Source organism: Rhododendron vialii, chromosome 12a (assembly GCF_030253575.1).
Source record: "Rhododendron vialii isolate Sample 1 chromosome 12a, ASM3025357v1".
NCBI classification, from domain to species: Eukaryota; Viridiplantae; Streptophyta; class Magnoliopsida; order Ericales; family Ericaceae; genus Rhododendron; species Rhododendron vialii.
In genome coordinates this window covers 29,889,922-29,908,340 of record NC_080568.1, presented here as the reverse complement: position 1 = coordinate 29,908,340, position 18,419 = coordinate 29,889,922, and the positions used below count along the sequence as shown (strand labels likewise).

Below are 18,419 nucleotides of genomic sequence, written 5' to 3'. Positions count from 1 at the left end.
AACCAAGCCAAGCCACTTAGGTACTAGTATTGTGTTATGCCAAAGTTACCAAGTCTAGTGACCCCATCAACCAGAATGGAAAAAATTGTACCTCCTTCATAGACAAAATTACTATTCATCAAACTTGAAGCTGTATTGTTTGACCAGACGCCCATTCTCTCTCTTAGACAGAATTACTATTCATCAAACTTCAAGCTATATTGTTTGAACAGACGCCCATTCTCTCTCTCTTGTTTGAAGCCTCTGCTAGGATCTCTTTTCTGGTGATTTCTTACCACCTACAAAGCAAAGGGAACTTATTTTTTAAACACACGAGACAAATAATTATTTTAATTCAAAAAACAAATAGTACTTATTTGAGAGGTGGGATAAAGACCAAAATAAGCCACTTATTGGCTTGTAAGAATCCACAAAAGAAATTGATGAAAAAATAACAAATGCGAAATTTTTTTGAAACAAATAAACAAAAACGTAGTACACAAAAAATTAGGGGGAAGGGGGAAGGGGGAAGGGGGCAAGGCCTAAGACTTAATTAAGACTTTATTCGGTTTAGATTTTGAGGGAAATTTCTTGAATAATGAGTTGAGAAACACAGATGAAGAATGTGTTGCGATGTGCATATCCTTTGCTTATCTATTGAATGGAAGCATGGAATCGAATGACAAATTAATCAGATATGGTAATAAACAAAATTTTGGCCCTTTGATGAACATTAAAACCCAACTCATGCTTTATAACACAGATAGATGGAGATAGAGATTAATTGCATTCCTGTCCTTTTAGACTTGTTATACCCAAGTTGGAAAAAAAAAAAAATTCCATACAAACACAAAAGGGATTTCATCATAGACCCCAAATCTAGAACCTCCGTTAATAGTAACCCAGTAATTGGAAAACCATATGAAAATCCCCTCCACGTCCCAACGCCCCCACTTTCTGACCCGACTCATTATCGCCTCCGACCCCAATGATGATAATTTAATTTAGCCCTAATCAGTAACGGAAAAAAAGAACTTACTGTAATTAATAACTAATAACTTTACCGGTTACGCTTGCATGTAATATTAAGGCAATCATCATCTCCTCTTCTATTTCTTTGCTTTTCTTGAATCTCCCTCGCCGATTCCTCTGCATATCGACTGGACTGCTCAATCCTAATTTCGCGAAGTTCGTTTAGATTAGCAAAATCAATCGGGATCCGCTTCAGTCCTCCACACCATAGAATCACTAAGACCTCAAGTCTCGGAAATTGATCTTCAGAAGCATTCCACTCCTTGATATTCAGACATTCAAACTTCAAGTACTTGAGTTGAGAGAACCCCTCCTCAAGTTCACTTGTGTTCCAAACTGGTCCCTTACAGGCATAATCTAATTTGAGAACCTCAAGGCTCGGTAGGGCTTGGAGGATTATTGACAGCTTCTTCCACTTCAATCTCGTATATTTCAAAGTTAACCGCGTAAGAGTAGGAGGAAGCTTCAGCCCATTAATGCTTCTGGAGAAGATAGAGAGTATCTCAAGGCATTTTAAGAATTCTAGGTCGGCGAGAATATAATGACCTCGATCTCCACAAAGTCCTAGCTTCCTTAGATTGGGAGTCCTTTCCAAAAAATATAGGCAATGCACACAAATACACATTCGGTGCAAGGTTTGTAAGCTATCCAACATATTCCCCACCTCTTCATCATAATTAGAAACATGATGATATTCGAATACCCCATTTACAGTATATAGATGCCTCAACTTAACCATCTTAACTATATAGCGAGGCAACGAAATCATGCCCCTAAATGTACCTGGTTGGAGGATAAGGGTTTCTAGGTTCGAGAGGTAGTGAAAAGAATTTGGTGCATGGAAAAGTACTTCTATTGGTAACGTATACGTAAGTGCTAAGTATCTCAATTGAACTAGATCTCCTATTCCTATTTCTCCTAGCCTTGTAGCGGGGATAAAATGCAACACCCTGGGAAGTTTAAAGTTTTCAACAAAGAACGGCTGATTCTGTTCAAGCCATGAACTTGGCAAGGAGAGGCCCATAAAAGATCGAAGGTTTCGAGCACGAGGCCATGGGGGAAGCTTACAAAAGAACTGACGGCCAACGAAGAGGCGACGATGCTTATTTGTAGCGGAAGGTGAAAAAGAATCATCCCTGTAATTTTGCACAAGAAAATTATCCTCCTCTGCTTTTTTCAAACATAATTCACGCAAAAGATCATGGATACGACATGCTTTAATTCCTCCATGGGATTTACTTTTCCTAGCTACCATTACTAGACTTCTATCAATAAGATCGATTAAGTAATCTTGTGCTATGGCCTCCAAGCTTTTCCCCTCATCACTCTGCTGAATAAATCCCTCTGCAATCCATAACCATATCAAATTGCGTACGAGGATTTCAGAATCTTCAGGGTGTCCTCCAATGTAAAGAAAACACGCTTTTAAATGAAGAGGCAGGTGATTGTAACTAAGTTCTAGTATCTCCATGAAACCCTCTGAACTTTTCGCAATGATTGAACTTAAATTTTTGAAAACTTTCTCCCATACGTTGAGTGTCTTGTCTTTCATTGCCAGAACGCCAGCTATTGTGATAACCGCGAGTGGTAGTCCTTTACATTTTTCTGCCATTTGCTTACCGATGTCCACCAACTCCGGTGGGCATTGTTTCTTCCCGAATACCTGTTGGATATATATGGGCGATATTAGATGTCTATAATTTTAATTACATACAACTTGACCCAAGTAAAAGGAGTTTAAGAATTTATATGACAAGAATAAGAAATTTTTCAAAATAGAAGTACTTGAAAAGAAATTATAAATTGGAAACATACGACAACAACATAATGATGCACTTGTTTTAATCACTATTTCTAGTTATATTATGCACAACATTTTGTTTTAAAATAAGGGAAATGATATTGGCACTCCAAAAATTGATGCAGACACTCCAAAAATAAAGGAAAGTGGCTTTGGAGTTACACTGATTTTGGAGTGCCTGCATCAATTTTTGGAGTGTCAATATCATTTCCCTAAAACAAATACCTTCTTTTGTAATAACTCCCAACTGTAACTTTTTGGTAAGGGATCCAAAAAATGAGGGACGTAGGGGACGCTATCTGGTTGAACACGTAATCGACTAGTTAACAACACTTTACTCCCCTTGCATTCCTTAGGGAATGATCTTTGGATATCATTCCAAGCTTCAATGTCCCATATGTCATCCATGACAACGAGATATTTTTTGCCCCGCAACCATTTATATACCTTTTCTCCCAACTTATCCTCACTACTCTCCCTGTAATCTTCATGTTTTCCTGAGGAAGTTGATTCCAGAATACTAATCAACAAATCCTTCTTCATGGTCTTGTTATAGTCTTGAGAAACATTGGTCCATGCACGAATTTCGAACTTCTGTGATGTCAAACAATGATCATACACTTCTCTGGCCAACGTGGTTTTGCCACCTCCACCAATGCCGATGATTGATATAATCTCCAGCCTTCCGCCCTCTCCATTATCATGAAGCTTCCCCATTAATGTCTCTACCTCATCCTTGAAACCGACCACCGTCTTCTCTTCTACTTCTTTGGATGTGTTTCTCCCTCCTGATGAACTTGAACCTCCTTATGGAAATAAAAGGAAGGGTATCGATCAAGGGAGAAGCCAAAAGTTATGGGGTAGTAAATGTAACAAGAAATAATTGATCTGCGTTTTGGAATTGAACAATTTCTCATATCCCATGATTCCCATTATGAATAACTTATTTCACAGGACTCTCATTAAAGTAGTTGTACGTCTGATTGATATAATATTGCCGAGTGAAAAGGAAAACAATTTTGGTTGTATCAAATCAATTGAATTAATGCTAAATTAAGGGTTTATTGTAGCATTAGCCTGCATATTTTTTGTGGTTCATGTTACTCATTATTATAGTCCATGTTGTGTATTGTTCTGGTTGATGATATGAATGATAAGTTTTTTTTTTTTATCAGCAAAAAAAATTCATTTAAAAAACTCGATAAGGGTACATCGAGCAGTGAACAGTACAAAATTTTGACTCTTAATTAACCAAGTCAATATTCATCCCTAAAGTCTAGGAATACATCTTGAAAATAGAGATCCGGACACAATGGTATCCAAAACAGTCTATATATCTATGATTAATGTGTGCATAGGTGAGATTTTTTTACTATGTGTTATTTTAGCTTTTTTGAGTTGTAACATTTATTGCAATTAAAAGTGTTCCCTCTGGTAAGATAGATTTTGAGTAACACTTGCCCAAGGTTTGTGGATTAGTGAACTATCTTTTTCTATTGATCAACAACTATTTGTCAATATTATGCTTGAGCCTATCAAACAAAAGTATTATGCTTGATTTTGTGCCGTAGGTATTTGGAGGCTTAAACCTCCAATATCATATGTATGTTGAGGAGAATATGACAAGAAATTATTTTGCTGTAGGATTCCATGGCTGCAAAGATGTCATGATTACGGAGAACTAAAGCCAAAAATCACAAAGGAGGAAAAAAGCATTAGATCATTCCCCATGGTGTGCTGACCTAGATTGTATCAAGTTAATCCCCTTAGAGAAGAGAATTTAGTCGTGCAGTGTATACTTGACTCGCACGTAGTTACCATGGGCTAAGTTAATTTGGTCTTGTTAGAGCTTCCACTTTGGCAAGGGATGGAATCAATTATATTTTTTCCCGTTCGATTGGTCTTATTAGAGCTTCCGCTTCTGCTCGTCGTACATATATATAGGATGGAATTGGTTTTATTTTTCCCATGCGATTGTGTGTTTGTTATCCACGGTATCAAATGCATTTCATGCAATGGTTTATAATTGAATTCGTGGTAATTGACTGTGATAGATTATGCTAGTATATCATAAGACGAGCTGCACTAGTAATACGATTCGTGCTAGGCGAAGATAGTTTATGCCGCTTGATGATACATGAATATTTTTAGGAGATATCAAGAGGGCCCAAGAACCCTAACGGTATCTGGTGAATCCAAATAAGAAATCATTCGATAAAATAAATCTAGGTTGCAAAGGGTCAGGTGGATTCAAAACACTAGACATTTTCTTCCGTTAAATCTCATTACATTCAATTGCTTTTAATTACAACCTTTCTTTAGTTTTCTCAAAATCAAGAATCAATTCTTCTCCGAATTAATTTAGAAAGTAACAGAAATAATTGTGACTTAGCCTTCGTAATCCCTAAGAACGATACTCGAAATATTTACCGCTATCTTTTTTGTAGCAGTAATTGTTTCGTTTTATTACTTGTTTTATTACTTGATTTTGGTTTTGAAAGTTTCCTAAAAACGTTAATAATCTTTCCAATTCTTTTCATGATGATTCACTGTCTCTTCAAACCTAATGCTTTTGAAAACCGAGATAAAAATACAAAGATCACGGCTAAAGCTAAAACCGTGGTCTTTCTTATGTTGTACAGTAGTTAATGGGCTATGACGTTAACATGAACCATAAAATAACATAATTTCGTTGTGTAAAACACGGCAAATATTGAAACTAAAAACATACAAAAACTAAAGTCTATTCAAATTTACTAATTTTGAAATATTGAGAATATGTTCCAATAATACCTGATCCACTTGATCCGGTAAATGAGTGCTTGAGTTTTTTGACTGTTGTTCCGTTAATGTCATACATATTCTTGTCGTACATCTGCTTTACCTTAGCTGTAAGAGTCTTGATCTCTTTTTTGACACTTTCAAGGTCTAGGGAAAGATCATCCTGCTTGTCAGCACAACCTACGACCTGCTTGTAAGCACGACCTACGAACAATTCTACGGTGTTCTCTAATTCAAGTACCACGTTTCTGATCTGCCTCACCAGATTCATCACTTCTATATGCTGGTTGCGTTTCTTCTCTGTAACTTTGAGGAACTCTCTCAGGTACTTTATCTCCATCTCAAGAGATTGAAGTTGATGTTTCTCGCCTATGATTAAAAGGAGCTTGGAGTTCGTTATAAGTTGTTTCAAGGTCTCCAAAAAAATATCAACAGCAATATCACCCATCTCTCTCTCTCTCTCTCTTTCTCTCTAGCTCGCAGCGGATTGATGAGGTAGAAGGGAGTTATAGTTGATTGATGGTTGCAGATCTAGACTAGAATTGGGTAATGTGATTTCCTTCCATATTAGATTTCCCACAACAGTTGTATAATTTGTTGGGTTTTGCCCATGTTAGAAAACAAAAATGCTACTTGCACAACCGTTGTATTGGTTGTGTGCGTAATTCTAACCGTTCAGATGTATTTGGATGGTCTAGATTTTAAACAAATTCTTCCAAGAAAAATTTAACTTTTATGGGAAAGAGTTTGAGTGAATCCTGGCCATTTATTAGAGCAATGGACGGCTAGAGATTGGTTGTGTATTGTGTTTTACACAACCGTTGTGTATAGCACTTTTGGTTAGAAAAAGACAGAAAAGTGGAAAGCAAAGGAAGTGTAAAAAGTCAAAAGGAGAAGGCATATATGGGCAAAAGCAAAAAAGGCCGCATGCCTCTGTCGGGGGAGTACTGTGTTGTGTGAAGTGAAGAATTAAGGCAGCATGTCTCTGTCGGGGGAGTACTGCATGTGTTGTGTGAAGTGAAGAATGGGGAGAGGGAGACTGAACATAGAGGGAGAGAAATTCCAGAGTAATGTGTGAAAAACAATCGTTGTGTTTCCTAAGGAAGTTGAGTTCTCCAAATTGGATAAATAAATTGGAACCAAGAGAGTATTTATGTTAAGAATTGATACAAGAATGTTTTATGTCATGTTAATTACGAACCCGTGCATATTTAGTCAAAGCAAAGAGCCAATTAGCACAACTCCAAACAATAAATAAAATTAAAGGAGGATAGACTATATATGGAGCAATGCATCAAATGGTGGTGGTGGGGTCTCACAGGGGAGGAAATTTAACCAAACCCAGCTTTGTAAAAGCACACTATAAAGCAAAAGTCTAGGTAGGCTGAATGTGAGCTCCAAAGGAATTAATCTAGGGTGCTGTTAAATACAACTGCGAATTTGCTACATGTAGTCAATTCATAAAAAGAAATTTTTGGATTCCTTCTTATGAAATGGCTACATATAACAAATTGCAAATAGCCTGGCCCTTAATCTACCTTTTCTTTTCTTTTTCTACTTCAAAGCTGTGGCCAATTTATTACCCCTACCAAATTAATCATTTACCTTTTCTTAATTAATCTATTGATGTTGTGAGACAGAGTAATTTTCGTCAGTCGTGATATAATACAGCAGTAGTCTGTCTGCTTAAAAGCCAAAGGAAAGAGACGATTAGTCCAAACAATAGTAACATAAAGCAGAATATATCAATGCATCGATCAATTGGTGGTGGTGGGCTCTTTTATTTTTACCGTGGCAAATGTTAATGGCAACTCAATTGCAACAGTATTTCCCATCACAAATAACTATTTGTTTTTTTTTTTTTTTTTTTTGAAAAAGAATTTTTTGCATAATTTGCCTTCCCAAACAACTCTGACATTATTCAAAAAAAAAAAAAAAAACTCAAGGTCAATATATATTTATCAAACTGAAATATTTATTCACCAAACATCCAAAAAATTTCATTCACAAAAAACCCAAATATTGACAATAACAAATATTTTTACAGGGAGTATATATTTTTTTGTTTGTTGATTGATGCTCATGAGTGGAACCAAAAGTGAAGTTTGAATTTTGAAAATTTTGCATTGGGGATTGTGATAGGTTGGGTGATGAGGTGGGTTTTTTTTTCTGGGGAATAACGGTAACTTTGGGCCTTGGGGGATTTTGGTGTTGGCCTGTTGGGTGAAGTGAAGAGTTTTGACTCTAGTTTTTAGGATTTCAAAAGCGGGAAACAAGTTTTGAATAGAGAGAGTAGGTAGAAGATATAATCATGACTAAAGTCTTGTGAAATGCTCGCTCCACTCACGAGAAACTGCATTCGGCATCATTCATGTATCCATATTTTTTTAAATACTACAGTTTTCACTACAAATAGCATGTGTTTGAAGACATGTTCCAAACAACAAAAATTCTAACAGCAGAGATGATTTGCAGGGAACCACACAGAGATAAACGCGTTTGGCTTCATTTTGGGTCCCGAAAAAATCTAGAAAAATATTCATAAATTTTTGAATATTATTTTATGAGGCCCTGTAAAAAATCAGCTCCAGCGGATATCGATAAGTATTACTTTTGGATTCGTACTCAGTTCTTTCGCTTCATGAAATACTCAGTCCGACTTTTTCCGAATAAGTAATCATAGGATACGTACAGAATTAGGATACACGTATAAATCGTAGGATACACGGTCGTATCGTAAGATTTTTATAAAAAAGGGATATGATAGGATACGTATCGTTCTCCGAATGAGACAATACAAATCGTAAGATACGTATAGTGTATCTTAGGTTTTTAATAACTATTGCCAGGATAAAAAAAAAAAACTAATTAGGATTTCTGTACATTTAGGTTAGATAATTTTAAATAAATTTTTATTTTACCTCTGCTATAGCTTCCAAAGCACGATCGGGATTCAAGATCAACTTACAGGTCATGGCTCCATACTGAATTTCAATTTCAAAATAAATCACCATTAATACAGCATTTGACATAAACACTATAATAGAAACGGTAAGAGCAAGTTTATCAGAACAGCTAAACAACCTTTTTTAGTTATTTTACCTATTTAAGTCTCCAAAATGGGCCTGCAGCAGAATAGGTAAAAGGGGCTGTAAAATGCATTTATAAACAGTGCGTCGCTACCTTTACCGAAGCTACTGTTCACGCTGCTGCAATTTTTTATTCTTTTTCTGTTCACGCTGCTGCAATTTTTTATTCTTTTTCCTCCTCCTCCTCCCCTCTCTCTCTTTCTTTCTCTCTCATTTAAAAAGAGTGAAAAATCTATATTTTAATAGGTGTTAGGTAAAATAGATAGTGTTGGTGTAGTTGTGAAAGAAAAAATTGACAGGTAAAATAGAATTGTGTACTATTCACAAGGTAGTTTAGCTAATTATTGATGTACTTTCTCTAAAGGAATGAAAGTCAACAATAAAGGAGGGCAGGTCAACAACAGTTGCTCAAGCTTCTATTGCCAGCCACATGATTAGATTAGTTGAAGTAACAGATGCATTAGTGTGATATAAATAGATTCTACTTTTCTGATGTAAACCGACATGAAATGAAATTGGGGAATAATAAGAAGAATGTTCCACTTCTTTCTCTCTCTACATCTCGTTTCTTTCTCTAGCTAGCTCTGAATTCTTTTCTTTTTGCTTATCATTGATGACTAGTTTACTAGAACTCCATCTCTTTTGGCCATTCACTGATTTTTCATTTCCATCTCTCTTTTGTCGTAGAGTACTTAATAGTTTACTAGAACTCTTTTCCTATAATATAATTCAAGTTTATTGTTAGGAATGCCTTGTATTCTTTAGTCCCACATTGGTTAATTATGTTGTTTCCGTTTTTGTAGCCTATTATAAATAAGGCTTTTGGGGTACTTCTAGAAATTATCTTTTGGGCTTTCATATTGTGGCCTTTCTAGAGTTACGGATTATAGCCGGCTCTTTGTATCTCTTCTTCACGTTAGTTAGTGAATCCTCTCTCTCCTCGCCCGTGGACGTACCCATCTTGGAGAACCACGTACATCTTGTGTTTTTGTGATTTCTTGTTTAGTTTTCAATTTCTCGTTCTTAGCTTGCATTCATAGCGTTCGTTACAACAAACTGGTATCAGAGCCTTAGGTTGCAAAAACTAGGGTTTCGTTTCCGATTGTGGCTATGGCGGCTAAATTTGAGATTGCGAAGTTTGATGGGCAGAGCAGCAGTTTCAGTCTTTGGAGAGTAAAGATGAAGGCTCTGCTAACCCAACAAGGATTGCACAAGGTTTTGTTAGGCAAGACTAGTTCTGGAATCAAAGAGGAAGATTGGGATAATACGGATGCCAAAGCTCTGAGTTCTATTCAGTTGAGTCTGGCAGATGACGTTCTTCGCGAGGTGGAAGAAGAAACTTCAGCAGCAGGAATTTGGCTGAAGTTGGAAGGCATATATATGACGAAGTCGCTCACCAACAGGTTATATCTCAAACAACGTCTTTATACGTTTCGTATGCGAGAAGGTATACCTGTTAAAGATCATTTAGACGAGTTCAACCGTATTATTATGGATCTGAAAAATATTGATAGTAAAATTGAGGATGAGGACCAAGCCCTAATTTTGCTATGTTCTTTACCACTTTCGTATGAGCACTTTGTTACAACCCTATTGTATGGTAAAGACACGATATCCATGGAGGATGTTAAGGCCAGCCTATATTCGAAAGAATTGAGGAAAAAGGTGTCAGGTGAGGGTGATGCACATGCGGAGGGTTTGTTTGTTAGGGAAAGAACAACAGAAAGGGTGGAGTCAAGTAATAGGGGAAGATCCAGATCATCAGGTAAGAAGAAGGGAAAGTGCAATTATTGCAAGAAACCCGGGCACTGGAAAAGTGACTGTTTAAAACTCAAGGAGAAGGAAAAAGAAGACCAGAAAGGGGGTAAAGTAATTGCTGGAATTGCTGAAAGTTCAGATGAGTCAGATAATGTGTTATCAGTTACAGAGGGCGATTCTCGCTCTAATACCGAGTGGGTTCTAGATTCTGGATGTTCATACCATATGTGTCCGCATAGAGAGTGGTTTTCTACTTATGAGGCGGTCAATGGTAGTACAGTTTTGATGGGCAACAACATGGCCTGTAAGACTGTTGGTTCAGGAACGATTCAGCTTAGGATGCATGATGGTATTGTTAGGACTTTATCTGAGGTTCGACATGTTCCGGATTTGAAGAAAAATCTTATATCCCTGGGTGCTCTTGATTCTCATGGTTGCAAATTCCTCGGTGAAGGTGGAGTTTTGAAAGTCTCAAGGGGTGCATTAGTACTGATGAAGGGTCAAAAGCGTGGTAACCTTTATACACTCCAGGGCAGTACAGTTTTAGGTGCTGCAGCAATGGTTGCTTCATCCAAGGTTTCAGATTCAGACTTGACTCGTTTGTGGCATATGCGCCTTGGGCATATGAGCGAGAGGGGGATGACAGTTTTGAGCAAACAGGGTTTGCTATGTGGCCAGAAAATTGAAAAACTGGATTTCTGTGAGCATTGTGTCTACGGCAAGCAGTGCAGGGTAAAATTCAGTACAGCTGTTCATCGCACCAAAGGCACGGTGGATTATTTTCACTCGGATCTTTGGGGTCCCGCAGAGGTAACTTCTAAAGGTGGTTTTCGATATTTTATGAGTATTATCGATGATTTCTCTCGTAAAGTTTGGGTGTATATGTTAAAACATAAGAGTGACGCCTTTAATACATTCAAACAGTTTAAAACTTTGATTGAGAATCAGACTGGTAAGAAAATAAAACGTTTGAGAACTGATAATGGTATGGAGTTTTGTCTTGGCGAGTTTGATAGATTTTGCAGTGATGAGGGCATTGTGAGGCATCACACAGTGAGAAAAACCCCTCAGCAAAATGGTGTGGCTGAACGAATGAACAGGACTCTTTTGGAGAAGGCACGTTGTATGTTGTCCAATTCCGGATTGGGCAAAGAATTTTGGGCTGAAGCCGTTTCCACAACATGCTATTTGGTGAACAGGTCTCCGTCGACTGCTATTGAGTGTAAGACTCCGTTTGAGGTATGGTCAGGTCATCCGGCTGATTATTCTGTGTTGCGTGTTTTTGGGTGTCCAGCTTACGCTCATGTGAATGAAGGTAAACTGGAGCCACGGGCCAAGAAGTGTATTTTCTTGGGTTATGCAGCAGGTGTCAAAGGGTACAGGTTATGGTGCTCTGATGATTTGAAGTTTTTGATCAGTAGGGATGTGACTTTTGATGAAAATTATCTGATTAAGGGGTCTAAGCAGGTTGATGATACAGTTCAAGAACATAGTGTTCCAAAGCAGGTGGAGTTTTTGGGTGAATCTTCCGACTCAGGGAAGAAGCACATTGAGAAGCCAATTGAAGAGGAGTTCAAGAGTTCAGACACAGAGGTTGATGCATTAGTTGAGCAACCACGCACTATTGCTAAAGATAGGCCAAGGAGGGAGATTCGGCCTCCTGAAAGGTATTCGGCTTATTCTGAGATGGTGGCCTATGCTTTATCAGTTGCTGAAACAGTTGAGTATGAGGAGCCTTCAAGCTATACGGAAGCTATTTTGAGCGCTGAGTCTGCACAGTGGTTTGTTGCTATGAATGAGGAGATTGAGTCTCTTCAGAAGAATCAGACATGGGAGTTAGTAGAACCGCTGAAAGGGAAGAGGATTGTTGGATGCAAGTGGATCTTCAAGCGCAAACCAGGTATTCCAGGGGTAGAAGACGCTCGGTTTAAAGCTCGGCTAGTGGCGAAAGGATACAGCCAGAAGGAGGGTGTTGACTACAATGAGGTATTTTCACCAGTTGTAAAACATAGTTCCATTCGCACTTTACTTGCTATTGTTGCATGTTATGATCTTGAGTTAGAGCAACTTGATGTCAAAACTGCGTTTTTGCATGGCGAGCTTGAGGAACAGATTTATATGCGTCAGCCTGAGGGATTTGTTGTTTCTGGTAAGGAGGATCACGTTTGTTTACTTCGTAAGTCTTTGTATGGCCTCAAACAATCCCCTAGGCAGTGGTATAAGCGGTTTGATACTTTTATGATAAGCCAGTCATATTCTAGGAGTGAGTATGACAGTTGTGTGTATTTTCGAAAACTTCCAGATGGTTCATTTGTTTATCTACTGTTGTATGTTGATGATATGCTTATTGCTGCCAAGAGTGTATCAGAAATCAACAGGTTGAAACAACAGTTAGGTGGTGAATTTGAGATGAAAGATTTGGGTGCAGCAAAACGTATTTTGGGTATGGAGATTTGCAGAGATCGAGTAGCTGGCAAACTATTTTTGAATCAGAAGTCTTATGTTCTTAAAGTGCTTGAGCGCTTTGCCATGCAGAACTCGAAGCCAGTCAGTACCCCTTTGGCAGCACACTTTCGACTTTCAGCTGAGTTGTCACCACAGTCGGAGGATGAGGAGAAGTATATGTCTCAGGTTCCATATTCGTGCGCAGTTGGGAGCCTTATGTACGCCATGGTATGTACTCGTCCTGATATTTCACATGCAGTTAGTGTCGTTAGTCGTTATATGGGACGTCCAGGAAAGGCACATTGGGAGGCTGTGAAATGGATACTACGGTATTTGTGCGGAACTGCAGGTGTTGGTCTATTGTTTGGGATTGCCAATTCTGGTGATCATGCTGTTGGTTATGTTGACTCGGATTTTGCTGGTGACCACGATAAGAGGAGGTCTCTGACAGGTTATGTTTTTACTCTGTCCGGAAATGCCATTAGTTGGAAAGCTACTTTACAGGCTACAGTTGCGCTGTCTACAACAGAAGCGGAGTATATGGCCATTGCTGAAGCTGTGAAGGAGGCATTGTGGATGAGAGGTTTGCTTTGTGAGCTTGGTCTTACACAGGGTGTGAGTTCAGTATTTTGTGATTCGCAGAGTGCTATACATTTGACTAAAAATCTGATGTATCATGAGAGGACCAAGCATATCGATGTCAGGTATCACTTCGTTCGGGATATCATCTCACAGAAGCAAGTTGAGGTGAAGAAAGTGGGTACGGCAGATAACCCAGCAGATATGTTGACTAAACCGGTTCCGGTTGCCAAGTTCAAGCATTGCTTGGGCTTGCTTGGTATTTGCAGTTGATCGCCCCTCGGGGGCATTTGGCGAGTGAGAGGTTAGAAGGGGATAGCTATATTTGGTGATTTGGTTCAGTGGAATTCAAGTCAAGGTGGAGAATTGTTAGGAATGCCTTGTATTCTTTAGTCCCACATTGGTTAATTATGTTGTTCCCGTTTTTGTAGCCTATTATAAATAAGGCTTTTGGGGTACTTCTAGAAATTATCTTTTGGGCTTTCATATTGTGGCCTTTCTAGAGTTACGGATTATAGCCGGCTCTTTGTATCTCTTCTTCACGTTAGTTAGTGAATCCTCTCTCTCCTCGCCCGTGGACGTACCCATCTTGGGGAACCACGTACATCTTGTGTCTTTGTGATTTCTTGTTTAGTTTTCAATTTCTCGTTCTTAGCTTGCATTCATAGCGTTCGTTACAACATTTATTAGGAGCCATTCCATTGATTACAGCATGACAATTTTGATAGGCTGCTATACAAAACCTAACCAAACAGAGCCTTGAGTCTCAATCAATTGGGATCGGCCACATGAATTCCATTGATCTTTGTCAAGGGCATCGTGTTCCATGATTTTCAAAAAAATCCCTTGATTCTTTCAAACTACTGCCACAAACTATTGCCTCTAATTTCAATTTCGGTCTACCCTTCCCCTTAGTGCTATCCTCAGCCGTAATCATATCACTTTTCCTAGCTACCTTATCGGTCGATCTACAATACCTCGTCCAAACTGCCTTAATCTATTTTCTGTCATCTTACCTTTATTCGTTCAAGTCTAGTAGGGGTGTCAAATGCTTTACATGGAATGCCGGTTATCGAGGGGCAAAATTTTCAACTTGTCCTTTATGTGCAGATTTAGTTGTGCTTTCATGACAGGTCACAATTCTGTTATTTGCAGCCAGGAGCTGGAACGTCCAAGAAAAGTCGTCCTACCTTTGGTAAGGAGCCCTGAATTTCTCGGAAGATACTAGTTTTATGAGTTTATTCTTTTCTAAAGGCATTCATGCTCCATATATAAATTCATTTGAGGTGACTATGTGAATAAGATAAAGTACTTCAAAATGTTTGGACATTCTGGTGTTATGTTAGATGTGTAAATAACTATTTGATGCAACAGGATTCTTGGAATGCGCGCTTTCTGCATACACATTCCTTAACGTCTAAATTTTAAGGTCTAGTGAATCCTTTATGTTTGGGGAAAGGAAGGAATTGCTGTGTTTTAGGTGGTTCCCTTTGCATATAACTGACACAATCATATTCTTTCGCTTATCCTTAGGCTAATCACAAATACACACATTCTGCATTTGGTGTTGTGATTTGTTATCCCTTTTTGTTGGGAGTAAGGAGCTACAACAATATCCGAAATACAACATTTGGCACAGCTGATGCAAATGCTTTGAAACTGAGCTCTGAACTTCTTAGCGTCTTTGTCACAGGTGTCCACCTGCCTAAAATGCAGTTTCCTTGCTTCTTAAAAATCATGTTCCTTTTCCTTTGCATGCTTATGTCTCAATTTTCGTTGATTTAGAGGCTGTTGAACGTGCTGCTACGATTGCGGAAGCGGAGGGTGCTAGCACAATAGAAGCAACTCATCTGGAAAGGGTTCTTCCACAGTTACTTTTAGATATTTTTAAGGTACTCCTAGTAGTACAAGTGTGCCTGAACTTGGTAAATATGTGTCTACACTTGTTTAGAGCCAAATGAATAGGATGCTTTCTTTAACCTTGGGCTTTACTTCCGGTGACTGGCGTACTGTGGTATGAGATAAATGATTGTTTGAATTGTGAAGTGTTTTCAGACCATTAGTTTGGTCCGGGCAGAACAGAACCTGTCAGTACGTAATGAGCTGGGCCAGTAAGGAATCCAACTCCGGTAGTATCTGCCCGAACCTTTATGTTGTAAGTAATCGAACTGCTTCTTCCTTTCCTATCTTCTTTGCCCTAGGGAAGGGGTCCTGTTAGAGTCATTGACGTTGGATAATTCCAAAAATTTTGATGTCTTCCATCAGTATGAAATGTATAATTGCAATAGATCTACTGCTTGTTTTTCTCTGTGCTTGTATTTATGTTAATGGAAATCTTTTTTGTCCTTATTGGATCTAAATTCCTTTCGGTTTTATCTCATGTTTTTCACTTTTGTACTTATTTGTTTACCAGCAGGATCACTGGTTACTAAATTACCTTTTGACTTAGTAGAAGCTGTTATAAGCTATTAGACTTCCAATGGCTCTATACCTACATTTGACTTCTGCTTACAGAGTGGCGATGTCTAATCCTATGTTACCAGGGAACAGTGCTACCCTAGCGAAATACATTTTGGTACGAACGTTCTGAAACATGGTATACTTCCGCTCCAAAACGGCAAATTAATAGAACAATCCCCACAATTTTTCCAAAAAATAACTTATTACTGGAAAAATCTAGAGAGAATGGAGCTTTGGTGAGAAAATGTAAACATTCGGTTATTAAAGTTCCTAGAAATGTATTTTACATGAATAATTTGGAAAGTGATACTTATTTTACTCGATGTTTATCCCTAGGAAGGATAAGTTTTGATTTTGTTATCTCTAGAAGCCTAGTGTTCCACAATTTAGACACGTGGTGTACCACGTTTTCGTTCCCGTTCCTTGCATCGGTACGATATGCGTTCCAGGTAACATAGGCCTTATCATCTGCTTGTGATACTTGCGTGCTTCATTGCTTGGTTGTTCTGAGATAAGCCGAGGGAAAGCAAGTAGCCCATAGCCACAGCCAAAGCCTAGATGATTCATCATCCAGCAAGACGTTTTTGATCTGGGCCACACGCCGTTTGATGTTCCTTTTGGCCCAGTGCATCTGGCCCACCCCACAAACCAAACAACTTGAGCCCAACTATCCCGACAAGCTATAACCCAGGTCAGCCCACTTCACATGAACCAAAGCCCTGATAAGAATGGTACATTGGGCCTTTCCTTTGGGCCTCATAACCTAAGACCGTTTTTCTGATGTGTTTTGATAATTAATACCTGCCAAGAACAAATTAAGAACATTTGTTAATGCTGAAAATGTCCTTAGCGGGTATTAATTATCAAAACACGTCCTTAACCGTCATTTTCCCTTTCCAATTTGACCCACTGGATCTGTTTCCTTTAAACCACTCCGCTTATTCCTTTTTCTTTTCATATGTGCCTCAATAGATTACTCTCTCAAAAGTCATTCTTCTCATGTCCGCCTCTAGAAGGGGATATATCATCCGATGGGGAAACTTGAGACGCCACTTTTTCTTGTTGCTCAACTCCCAAATCTGCAAACTTGTCCGTGACCTTGTTGCCCTCCCTTGGCGGGCAACAAAATCAGAATCCCTAATCCAAATGAATTCCTACACAATTTCATTGATCTGAAAAATGGCGTAAGTTAGGCACCGTTTGTTTGGACGTAAAATATTTTACCCATTTTTCGTTGTTTGGCTAAGAAAAGGAGGAAAATATTTTCAAAGGTAAAACATTTTGCACCAAGAGTGAAATTGTTTTCCTTGGCCTTAAGTCATTTCAAGGAAAACAATTTCACTCTGTTGGTGTTTCTACCAAATTTAAAGTTGCGGACTATAACTCTCTTTTTTTTTTATCTTTATTAAAAATAAATCGCGTTTGTTAGTTTTGCGCCAGATTTTTATGAATTATTCGTTTGTCTCAACCAGAGAAACTTCAAATCGTTTTAATATACAACCTTCTGGTTTGATACTCCTATATGGAGCCGAGTCCCCGCCGTGCTTGAAAAGCACTGCAAACAGCAGCCCTTCAACCCGTCGTCATTTGAGCCAAATTCCACACGCCTTTGCTCCTCTCTCTCTTTCCTTCTATCTCTCTTCTTTTTAAACGGCCTTTCCCTCTATCACTCTCTGTCTTATTGTAAAAATAGTTGCGTGGAGCTCACATCGGGCTCCCACACAAATAATATTTCAAGCCATTCAATAAAATGCGGCCGGTCATCCAAGAGATTACTCTGTGTCCATATCTGGCCATTCTAGACTTGGCCACTCAAACCCCCCTTCACAAGTGTGATCAACGGGTCCGACTCCAGCGTCTTGGTTCTACGCGGCTTTTGTTTTGTTTTTTGTTTTTTGTTTGTTTGTTGTTTCTGTATTTCTAGACCGGTAGCATCCGTTTTTCATATTGTGTTTTTTCTTATCTATATTACGGAGGTCGGAGTATATGGGATGATCTGGATCGTCAAAAAAAAAATCGAAATAATTGTTTGAGCGGTCATGTAAAAAATCAACTCAATAAGATAATTGATCTAATTTTCCTATTTTTCATTCAAAATTTAGGATTCTGAATAATTAATGAATTTTGGAAAAAAGCTAGACAACTGTGTGACCAGTATGGTCTTGATCTGAAAATTTATCACGATTGGACATCGATAGATATCAAAACAATTCATGTTTATAAAGTAATATTTCCGTTTTGACCCTAGATGTCCGATCGATATTTTTTTATTATTTGAATCCTCTTCTCAACAAGCCTTATGATATCTGTGGTTTAGATCAATATAATACCGGTCACATAGCTGTCTAACTTTTATCCCAAAATTTATTTAGTATTCAGAATCTTAAATTTTGAAGGAAAAATAGGTAGATTAGATCAATTAGTTACTATTATCTTATTGAGCTGATTTTTCACACGACCACTCAAATAATTTTTTTGAAATTATTGAATAGCTT

The 18,419-nt window shown here is 38.2% G+C and overlaps 2 protein-coding genes across 2 annotated transcripts; one reads left to right on the top strand and one right to left on the bottom strand.

Annotated features, from left to right (window-relative positions):
- Nucleotides 1-1,039: 1,039 nt before the first annotated feature.
- LOC131309649 (putative late blight resistance protein homolog R1A-10) lies at nucleotides 1,040-5,933 on the bottom strand. The gene is made up of 3 exons (XM_058336254.1): nucleotides 5,606-5,933; nucleotides 3,038-3,618; nucleotides 1,040-2,674 (listed from the first exon to the last, which is right to left on the bottom strand). The coding sequence occupies exons 1-3, from the start codon at nucleotides 5,931-5,933 to the stop codon at nucleotides 1,040-1,042; spliced, it is 2,544 nt and encodes an 847-aa protein (XP_058192237.1).
- An 8,593-nt stretch (nucleotides 5,934-14,526) lies between these two features.
- LOC131309648 (protein MHF2 homolog) lies at nucleotides 14,527-15,531 on the top strand. Its single transcript, XM_058336253.1, has 4 exons — nucleotides 14,527-14,532; nucleotides 14,620-14,659; nucleotides 15,104-15,157; nucleotides 15,250-15,531. The coding sequence occupies exons 1-4, from the start codon at nucleotides 14,527-14,529 to the stop codon at nucleotides 15,423-15,425; spliced, it is 276 nt and encodes a 91-aa protein (XP_058192236.1). The 3' UTR covers nucleotides 15,426-15,531.
- Nucleotides 15,532-18,419: the final 2,888 nt, after the last annotated feature.

Bases quoted from the DNA above. Each gene is read 5' to 3' on its own strand.
- LOC131309648 (XM_058336253.1), top strand. The intron at 14,660-15,103 runs GTAAGGAGCCCT...CATTTGGCACAG, and splicing joins GAAAAGTCGTCCTACCTTTG to CTGATGCAAATGCTTTGAAA. The intron at 15,158-15,249 runs GTGTCCACCTGC...TCGTTGATTTAG, and splicing joins TCTTAGCGTCTTTGTCACAG to AGGCTGTTGAACGTGCTGCT.
- LOC131309649 (XM_058336254.1), bottom strand. From the start codon at position 5,933: ATGGAGATAAAGTACCTGAGAGAGTTCCTCAAAGTTACAGAGAAGAAA. The intron at 3,619-5,605 runs GTATTATTGGAA...TATTTCCATAAG, and splicing joins TACCGGATCAAGTGGATCAG to GAGGTTCAAGTTCATCAGGA. The intron at 2,675-3,037 runs GTATTTGTTTTA...TATATCCAACAG, and splicing joins GGGAGTTATTACAAAAGAAG to GTATTCGGGAAGAAACAATG.